The sequence below is a fragment of the Anarhichas minor genome, unplaced genomic scaffold (assembly GCF_050575085.1).
Source record: "Anarhichas minor isolate MPS153535 unplaced genomic scaffold, ASM5057508v1 ptg000033l, whole genome shotgun sequence".
Classification (NCBI taxonomy): domain Eukaryota; kingdom Metazoa; phylum Chordata; class Actinopteri; order Perciformes; family Anarhichadidae; genus Anarhichas; species Anarhichas minor.
The window spans coordinates 6,357,181-6,367,886 of record NW_027466479.1 but is presented as its reverse complement, the minus strand read 5'-3'; the positions used below and the strand labels follow the sequence as shown (position 1 = coordinate 6,367,886).

General features: G+C 42.1%; 1 protein-coding gene across 4 annotated transcripts in view; it reads left to right on the top strand.

Annotated features, from left to right (window-relative positions):
* Positions 1-612: 612 nt before the first annotated feature.
* atp9b (ATPase phospholipid transporting 9B) overlaps positions 613-10,706 on the top strand; it is a 43,661-nt gene continuing 33,567 nt past the window's right edge. The window contains exons 1-7 of one of the 4 annotated variants that reach the window (XM_076105450.1): positions 622-735; positions 1,625-1,660; positions 4,462-4,635; positions 7,089-7,239; positions 8,130-8,243; positions 9,345-9,453; positions 10,067-10,125. In XM_076105450.1, the coding sequence (XP_075961565.1) occupies positions 4,499-4,635; positions 7,089-7,239; positions 8,130-8,243; positions 9,345-9,453; positions 10,067-10,125 (570 nt within the window). In that variant the 5' untranslated portion in view covers positions 622-735; positions 1,625-1,660; positions 4,462-4,498. Of the gene's footprint in view, positions 736-832; positions 1,231-1,624; positions 1,661-1,697; positions 1,850-4,461; positions 4,636-7,088; positions 7,240-8,129; positions 8,244-9,344; positions 9,454-10,066; positions 10,126-10,706 lie in introns of those variants that run through there. The other 3 variants (XM_076105451.1, XM_076105448.1, XM_076105449.1) reach the window with 3 other exon arrangements.

Sequence of the window (10,706 nt, the reverse complement as noted above, 5' to 3'; positions counted from 1 at the left end):
GCTGTTTTTGGGAGACACACACCGATGAAAAACTCAATAAGCCAATTTATTTTGAATATCATCTGGTACTAGAAGAAAAATAAGCAAAGTAAGACAATGTGGTCAGCTTTAGACTTCTTGATAACAATAGAGTTGGGTTTAGGGAAGGCTTAAGTTGACTAATTGTTATTGTTGTTTTTCTATAACATTTTTTCCTAACCGTTAAAACAGTCTCAACTCAAAGGTTCCCTTATTAGCTTTTGGGAAGCTTTCAACCGCATCTCACGGTCTTAATCAGTATTCAGCAAATACATTATCTGCTCTAAATTAGTTTTCAACCGATCAGTTATGCTGCATTCGCTGACTCTCGGAAAGCGGAAACTCCCTAGCAATCTAGCTTCAATATAACGCCAACTTTTGGAAAGAAGACACATTCATTGTTTATTTTGCTTGCTTTAGAAATCCTTTGTTTTAGCGTTATGTTGTGCTACATTGACAGAATAACAGATATAAAAAGTAAAATACACCCTTTATGCTCTTTAATCGTAATCTACGCGTCACTGTACTTCTCATAGTTAAGTCATAGTTACGCTATTTCGGCACAGTCAGCGAACGCATCATAAATCCTAAACGATTTTTTTTAACGTGACGTCAGGATGTGTACTGCCCAGCCAAGATGGCTGACAGTATCCCGTTAAATCCGGTACGGAAGAACTCGAAGCGATTACCGTATTACAACTCAGCCAGACTTTCAAGGTATGGAGGGGGGGTAGCTGTGCTGGTTTCTTCGGCTGCGTACTAACGACTCCGCCGTTTATCTCAAATGTTCACATTTCGCCGCCTCGCTCGCTCGCTCGCGGGGTGGGTGCGTGTTTGTGTTTGGGTCGCGGCTGTTAGCTTGTGTCGCTAGCGCCGCTGCTGACAGCTCTGTCACATTATCTTGTTTGACAGCCGCTTGGCTCGCTCACACCAACACACATAGAGCTCAAAACTCGTCTAATATTTCATCTGCCTTTACGAGTGAACACCACCGACTCTATAGCCTCTTAGTGTGCGCTAGTAAATGGCATATAGCTGTTGAGCACTGCTCGGTCCCCTCCTGGCATTTAACTCACAGTCACATGATGGCTTGTCTGCGTTAACCAAGTTCGTCACATGCTATAAAAGTATTGTTGCATACTTTCACCGACATGCTCATTCTCAGACTGAACGAGGATGAGCTAATAAAGCCCCCAGGGTCAGGAATGGACAGTAAGTGGACTAATTACATGACCAGGTACTTTTAGACCAAGTCGTAGGTTTGTTACTAATTGACTACAAAGTGTAAGCTAATATGTTTAAATGGCAGCTCACAGCGAATGTGTAAACTGCACCACAAGCAGTTGTGATAATGTTTCTTGACCATCCCACATTTAAGCTTAGATAATAAGACACACAGCAGCTCTGCCTTTCTGTTTCCCTCAGTAATAAGATTCATGTGACAGTTAATTGGGCCCAGGAGGGGACTCGTCTGACCCCCCCCCCCCACACCGTGGAGGTCCTTCCTGCAGACTGCTGGGTCAGCTACAGAGCAGTGGTCCTGACTAGATAATAAAAAACACTTCTATGGCATTAATTCTCTGTTTGTATTTGTTGTTTTACACAGGTTTTAATCTGAGCCAGTGGTATCATCACATCTCAAGTTGAGTGAAATGAAAAATACAATTTGAAATCACTGTTTAGCTTGTGAGTGCCGTGCTTTGTTTTGTTTTTTTGCAGTCAGCTCTTAAGCGTTGGACGCTAAAGCTCCGTGCCACAAATAACTAACCTGTGAGAAACACTGCGTTCACACAGCAGTAATGTTAATTCACTTCAGTGCAAATTCCACGACGTATGTACGCCTTCGCTGTTCAGTTAATTATTCTTTGTTTCTTGTGTTGTGAATCGTCCCTCACAGAAGTCTTTGTACATTTTAAAACCGGGCTGGTATTTTTATCATCAGTCTGCTTTTTTGCTTCAAATTCACATCCTTTTGTGCGAAAAAAACATTTATCAGCAAAATGTTCAGCGAGTCTCAACACCTGCAGTTACCACCTCCTCAGCCTCTCACAGCAGGCTTTACACAAGCAAGAGAAGTGATAGATTTAGAAAATAAATGTTCCCCCAGTAGACTGTGATTTGTTTCCCTGAGAGCGTGTTTTTCCATCCAACATGTGGACCTGACACACTTGGTAACATGCACTATAAACCAGTGGCGGGCCGTGCATTTTATACCTGGGCCTTCTGTGCTGTCCTACTACACTTGAGCCAGCTCCTAATAAGCTCATTATGACACCACAGCTACGGTTGTTATTATTATTTGTTTATAGGAGTGTAACAATGCACGTATTCCTATTAAACCGTTCGGTACGAGGCTTACGAACCGAATACGTTTGAATAATACTAATGCATTTGGAAAATGCAGAAGCTTAAATTGTTTTCGGTGGACTGCGCTCATGTATTAGACAACGGGCTGTGTGACCTTTTGAACCCGGAACAATAACAAAAAACAGCTGTGTTCAGGGAGGCTAAGCTAAACTAGCTTAGCGGGGAAACAACAGCGGCACACAATCTACGAACTCTCCCCACAGCGTTTAGCTGTTCCCTACTGATTCAAACAGGACTAAAGCAATCGCCACACAATCCCCATTTCTCCAGACCATCATACTTGCCTTGTAAAAAGAAAACAGCCCGAACGGATTCAATTGTCCGGACAATAACCCCGCGCATGACGGGATGCTTCGTAATTAACGGATAATGCATACAGTCCAAATAAATGTAATTAACACAATGACAAGAACAAACTCACAAGAACCAGTCACATATATTCATATGACAACAAAGCAACAAATCAATCCAGCAACACTGCAGCGCTAGAGCACGAGCCATTCATATTATTCATAAAAACGACACGATAGACAAATGAACACAGTAGTAACGCTACTGCAGATGTAAAAAAACAAAAGCAGTTGACTTACCAAAGCTGCCTTCACTTAAAGACAAAGTCCATCCTCCTTTCTTTAACAAAGTCAGTAACTCCCAAATCCATTTCTCCTCCTCCTTCAGCCATTGAGTGTTAAAAAAACAAAGCTAGGTAAAAACAAAAAAAGAATCTACACCAAGCAAACGCTAAAAATGTCATAACTTCTCTTACACATGTTTCAACCTGAACTCTTACTAAACACTAAGATCTGCTAGCTAGCTTTCTGTTTGACAAAAGTCACGCTGGCCCACTGACCAATCACGGCGCACGTTAATGCAGACGTACTTAGCAGGCTACCTGGGTAGCAGTGGCACGTCAAAGAATACACCCAACATGTCAAACTAAAGATCTGATTGGTTGAACACTATGACAATCAACAATATCGTCCCCATTTACTTTAATCTGCAAAGGCTCTCTAGCGGGCCTCGGGCCTCTCTCCTTACATAGAGACACAGGGGTGAAATCTGATTGGATAAAAGCTCTATTAAAACAAGCTGCACTGGATGCAGAGCAACAGAGGAAGACAGGAGCTGTGCAATGAGAAAATAAGCTAATGGGAAAAAAAATTATAATACATGTAGTGTTTTTGCGAAAAATGATAAAATAGCTATAACTTTGTGATTGTGTTTAGGCCAGCAGAGAAGGCTTAGCTGGCCCTGACGGCCCACCACTGCTATAAACGTGACTGGATCTGAAGGTTTCCTCTCATGTCGTCACTTGCAATATGTCAGATATGAATGTTGATGTTTTGGTGTCTGAAACGCCTCATTGTGCTGGATCGGTGTGATCACCTTTGACATTAATGAAGTAGACGGCTTCCTTTACATCCTATTAATACCAGATTTAGGTTTGCACTGTAATTACTTGACAACTTCAAAACGGTGTTTGAAAACCGAAACCATCTGTCCCACAAACCAAAGATCTGACATTCAGCAGATAAGCAACCTGTGTTGTTTCTTCAGAAAACACAGTATTTTATCATGTTGGGCTACAGACTGCCTTTTATTTTTTCAGAGGGGCCTCATGAATTAGATCTCGGGGTCTTCTCAAGAGGGTTCCCACCGTGTCCTTCATGACGTGAATAGGAGACGTACTCCTGCGGTTCTTAGAGACGGAGGAGCTGGGTCAACTACGCTAACTAGCTTTAATCTTTGCCTTTGCCAGATGTGTAGCCTCCTCTCTTTCTTAAATCTCGACTGTCATCCGACTACAAAATGTCCATAGTTTGGCCACACAGCCTTTCTGTAATTCAGCATCCATGGGGATCAAAAGAGGAGCTTATCATCATGAGAAGAGTGCAGGTTGTATCTCAATGTGCTTCGTACAATTCAAGTTAAAAAATCGTCACGATTCGATGTATATCTGTTTAGATGAGTCTTCTAATGCTGGAACAGTCGTCTTCGTTCAAAATCTTGAGTCCTTCTGAACACAGTCTATCTCAGTTCAGTGTCTTTATGTGTGACGGCGCTCTGTCCTCGCAGATATTCCGTAGAAGATGAGCCCTCTAACCTGGACGAGATGCCTCTGATGATGTCGGAGGAAGGCTTCGAGAACGACGAGAGCGACTACCAGACGCTGCCCCGGGCCAGAGTCAACCAGAGACGGAGAGGCCTCGGCTGGTTCCTCCTAGGAGGCTGGAAAGTCCTCTGTGGCAGGTATTTCTACGCCATTGGAGTCGTTTGTGCGCTTTTATATTAACGCGCGTGACGACTCAAAGAAATGATGCACGGATCACTCTCTGGCCACATGGAGCTGGACCCTTGTCCCCTTGCTTCGGTCCAGTCCTGCTTCTGTTGCTGAAACAAAGTCTAAACAAAAAGCCGTGTAATATTCTCACAATTTCTGCTGTTTCATCTACTAACTACTGTCTGAGTGTCCTTGAATATAAAGTTTAATATAATATTCTTACTTTTAATACACTACTTGTATTAATAATGTATACGTACACAGTACACACATAAATACTGCTTTCCTATAATAAATTCCTCTGCTGCGCTGCAAAGTCACGTCACCAGTTATTGTCCCTCCGTTTGGACCTTTAACCGCTCTGAAAGTTGTCCGTGTTTTGTCATTCTGTAAATGTGTCACAGTGTATAATGTCAGTCAGCGCGCTCGTCGACGATCAGTTTGGATTTCAAACGCACCGGTAGCTGTGCGTGAAGCGCGGAGAGAGGATAAGGCTGTGTTTTCTTTTATTATTTATTTATTTTTGGTCGAGTTCCTCGATGCGCACCATCAACCCAAAAAGATGTGCTGCTCAAACGGAACGCTGCGGGTTTTATCCAGCTAATGATTCATTTGACAGGTTTTGCCCTCTAAAGATGCGGCTTTCTGAGGGGCGTGTGTTTGTTCACGGCAGAACAATAACACGTGACACTTATAAACAAATGTTTGCGCAGCACCAAACCCCAAAAAGAAACATTTACCGATGTAGGAATTTCATAGAATATTCTGTTTTCTGTGCCGTCCTGTCGTTAGTGGTGCGTCTCCGGTTGAAGGCTGCATATTGATTCCCCCCCCCCACTAATGAACAAATCGGATTTTTCACAGCTGACCAGTTTGATGCTTTCCAGTAATTTTATGTGTGCTTAGTGTGGGATTATAAAACACAAATAATTCACGCTGAATAAGCCCCGACTGTTCAAATGGCATATTATTTGAATAGCATTCATTTGCTCAAATAAATGTCTCTTATGAAAGTGGCCCCGGAGTGCACAGAGGCAGAGAACATCGAGGCCAACGCAAACAAGACTTTATTTTTTATTTTTTATACCAAAGTTGATTTATTTAGCTTTATGTTTTGCCAACTTGCTTAGAAAGTGGAAAAGCCAAGTCGATCAGCATGACGGTATACACCGACCCCCCCCCCCCCCCCCACCACTGCTCAGGTGCCAGTTTAGGTCACGCTCACAGCCGCTCTCATTGTAATTTACACCCACACTACACCTCTGTTTGCGTTTGATATCAGATATGCTAGATAAGCCCCAATGTAGTCATTAGCAGGTTGATGGAAAGTCAAATACTTTTTTTTTTTTTTAAAGTGAATGTCAACCCACAATCCATCTCTTCTTAGGACTTTGACAATCTCACAATAATAACACAGTTGTGTGTTCTTAGCATGTTAGAGTCAACATGAGGGGAAATCAGCCAAACGGTATAATGTGTGCGCACACACACATACAGCATACTCTGCTCTAAAACACAGCACTAGCAAAGGGACTTCCTTCCTTGAGAGAGACATTTAAAGCCCTGTAAGCAAATAGCTTCTTCATGAACGTGTGTCAAAAGAAGCCTGGAAGATCTAATTAACACGTTTATGAAAATATTATTGGCTGTAAAAAATAAATAAAATAAAAGGGTCTGTTGAAAAAACAAAATGTTTTAATGTAAAAACGTAAAATCCATGACAGATGCGAAGCAAAGCAAAAAAAAATGCCAAGCTATTTCCCAGCTTCTTAATTGTTAGTATTTTCTGCTTCTCTTTGTCCTACGTGATGGTGCTGCGAAGTGTATTTTCACCTCAGGTACTCATTCGTGTTTATGTGCGTCACTCACGCAAGATGGGCCAGTTAGGAGGAGGAGGAGCTTACCGCCATGTATATACCACATCCAGTTCACCGCAGCGGTATGAAACCAAAATACACAGAATTTGCTGTGATTTAATTGCAGCAAACGGACCAATAACTAGTTAATGATGATTTGTGAATGGAGTTTGGATCGATCACAGCCATGCTACGCTAACATTGTAGCTGCTCCACCAAACCTCAAAATAGCTTCATCTAGGCATAAATACGGCAGCGCATACACATTTATTCACGTCGCCCCGGCACAGATTGGCACCTATTCACATCTTGGCATTGACTTCGTATGTAATGAAAAAAACAAGCAACATAAAGATGTCACCAAGGCTTTGGGGAAATCTTTTTCTTTTTTTTTTTACATATATCTGGACGTTTTCCAAAGCAAATAATGAATCTATTGATGAAGAAAGTAATTGTCGGATTGATTTCATGATTAAATTGATTGTTAGTTTTGGGCCCGATCCATTTAGCAGCGTGTGTGGTTGGTGCGGCTTCCACTGAATCATATGGATGCGTTTCTCTCTCAGCTGCTGCGACTGCCTGGCCCGTTGCTGTCGGAGGAAGAAGGAGCTGAAGGCCAGGACGGTTTGGCTCGGCTGCCCGGAGAAGTGTGAGGAGAAGTACCCCAAAAACGCCATCAAAAACCAGAAGTACAACATCTTCACCTTTGTGCCTGGGGTGAGTCTGATTAGTGTTCGGTTCACCGTCCTTCCTTATGCAATGGATGTCACTTTAAATGCTCTGAAACACAGACGTTATGGCTTTTCTTTTGAGTCAATGTTCCCACAGTGGCACTTCGTCCCTTCCAGTTGAAATATGTCTCAGATTACCAGTATGTGAAGCACAGTAGCATGCGCTGGTTCTAATTGTTAACTGTTCTGTCATTAGGTTAAGGGTTTACACTGTCGGGGACATTAGAGATCCATCAGACTTACTTATTCAAAAAACCAAACGCTTCCATGATTAAGAGGAGCCGCCTTTTGGCCCGGGCCATAAAATGTCAACTGTCTGTTAGAGACGCAGATTTTCTCATCGACGGCGAGCACAACGGCTCTGTTTTTCTCCCACCGCGATGAATTATTAAATACACACAAATTGAGTTCAGCAGTGTGCATTTTTCCTCCAAAGGTCACGGGGGTTCATTAACCGCAGAGCGCGCCGTCAATTGATCGCGGTGCCTCAGATAATCTGTGACCAGACGCAAGGCTCTCATTATTGCAAACATTATTCAAAATCTGACCTTAGATGAATGGAATACTAAGGGATCCTTGTTGATGGATAGCCCATTAGCAAAGAGCCCTCGGTACGTCGCAGGTGGCACTTTGTTCTGTGTGATTCAAGACAGTTGGCCAGTTTTCCTTCTTCATTCATTATGGTGGTTATCTGTTTATTCTGCACCAAGTCACCGTGCCGTGTGAGTTTCCATTAGGTTAATGTAAAGTTACCAGCATTGACATGTATCTGATTCCACCTCTGTACACATGTACAGTAACCCATCCCCGCCCTCTTTGTTTTATCGTCGTCCTCGGCTCACCTCGCTGACTCGCCGTCTTCTTCTCTCCTCTCAGGTTCTCTACCAGCAGTTCAAGTTCTTCCTCAATCTCTACTTCCTGGTGGTGGCCTGCTCCCAGTTTGTGCCGTCTCTGAAAATCGGATACTTGTACACGTACTGGGCACCTCTGGTAAACGCACTTCAGCTTATACACTGTAATGGATGCTGATAAATGATTTGGTCTCAAATCACAAAAAAACAGTTGGAGCTGAAATGATTGATTGGTTAATTGAGTATTTTGATAATCAATTACTCGTTTCAGTCATTTTCTCTCGTTCCAGCTGTGTGAGACGTTGCTGCTTTACTTTCTTTATGTGTCTTTGTGAAAAGAATGTCTTTGGGTTTATTTAGTTTTTCACTATTTGTTTTTGAACACTTTGATTGATGAATCAAGAAGATGATCTTCAGATGAATCAATAGTTAGGATAATCGTTTGTTGCAGACCTACAACCAAACCGATCACCTACTTATTTACACTCTACAAACTTCATAGTCATTCTTACGAACCAATAGAAGAACATTTACCAGGAAAAACGTCCAAGGAACCACATTGCTTCACTTTGCAAAGTTGACTCAACCTCGTCACATCTCACACGCCGCTGCTACACACTGTGGTAACGTGAGCCGCCCAGTGAGAAACCGCCTAAAGTCGTGTTCTTACGGCACGGACGGTGAAACGGTTTCTTTCATGTTCTTCTTGTGTTGTTTTATGAACATAAATACTGGTATAATATTAATGTAATGTCGTTACGGCAGTGTTTAACATTTGCGTGTGTTATATGATGACACCTTGCAAATTGAAGCAATGTGGTTCCTTAACAACGACAACAACAACAAAGCTTTTGTTTGTAAATTTCTGACTTTATGATGTTAGAGAATATTAAAGTTTTTTTTTACTCTCCTTGGTCCATAATTGAACTAAATGTTCTACCTACAATGGCCTTTATCCCACGTAGTTTTAACTGAATTGACAGTTTCCGGCTGTGTATTGTAATTAATGATTTAAGATGTTTAACATTGTTCTTCCAGAAAAAGATAAAGGCAAACAGTTTGTGAGATTCCGAAGTTCAGACTGTTCCAAGTTAAAAGTGACTTGTATTTGTATTAAGAGTTGATAAAGTGACACGTGACCCTTACATGTGTGTGTCAAAGTAAGCTGTATATGTTGATGGGTTCTGGTATTAATGAAGCTTTCTAAACGATCTTGACGCCTTTTGCGTTTGTCTCCCAGGGTTTCGTGTTGGCCGTTACGATAACGCGAGAGGCCGTGGATGAAGTGCGACGGTACCAACGCGACAAAGAGATGAACTCTCAACTCTACAGCAAGCTCACAGTGCGAGGTGAGCGACATCTGTCCACACTCCTCCTCACGGTCTGCTTCCGGCGTATATAGTCGAGCTAGAAGACGGCACTCCGCTGGATCTACACTTGTAACAGAAGTCATTCCTCTCGCTGTGATTGCATCGATTTCTTTTCTCTCGCTCCGTTTCTCAACACCGTATGATCTAAGCTCTGTCCCTTTGTTGAATGTGTGGTGAAATCCCCCTGTGTGGTGTCTGTGACCGTGTGTAGCATCACACACCCTCCATGTGCTCATGTGCATGTACATAGATAGTTATGTGTGCTTGTGAGCACAGAAGAAGAAGAAGAAGGGTTGCGGCGGATATTGAGGCAATAAAATTGAGAGTGACCCTGTGTGCGATTGTTTTTGTCCAGAGATGAAAACAGAGGGGTATTACATTATCATGCTGGAGGTCATCAATCTGGTAGAAGGGGGGAGAGAGAGAGAGAAATAGCAAAAAGTGGGGTGTGGTTTTAGAGAGTCGGCGTCTTTTTCAAGTGCCAGAAATCAAAACCAATATTTTATTTAACAGCAATTAAAACGTTCACAGCAGCATATCTTGAAAATGAACCGTCTAATTCTGATGTGAAGTTGGTCTCTTTTTTCTTTAGGTAAAATTCAAGTGAAGAGTTCAGACATACAGGTCGGGGACCTGATCATCGTCGATAAGGTAAATCTGGATGATTCCTCTAGATGTCTTTACATGTTGTAAAAAGATCCGTTTTCTGTGACAAACACCACTCTACCAAATACTGTATTATGTGTGAACAGCTGTTTAGTTGCCTCCAGTTTAAGTTTATGATAACAATAGAGTCAACTTCAGATCATTAATTAGGAAGTAAGCAATTCAGAATGCATTCTGTACATGTGGCTGCAGCCTTATTATAATCCAGTTCTCTCAGAAAGCAGTCTGCTTCAGAAGAGGCTGGTGTTGTGTGTTCGACAAAGGCGAAGAATTAAGTTCTGCTTTCAACTTCCAACATCCGTTTGCATCACTGGTGTTACAGTACGATGTGACTACATTACAAAGCGAGTGAGTGCATTACTTCACCAGCTTCTCAGAATTCACTCCATTTAAAGAGACAGTTCACACCAAGATATAAAATACATATCTTTGATTTTGGGGTGGGAACTGATTTGCCTCTTTCCCTAATTTTCCATTTTTGTGAAAGTTTTCAATGTAATTCTTTTCTATTCTTGTTTCACATCAGTGATTTTATGCATCACTGCTCATTCTCACCACCTCCAAAA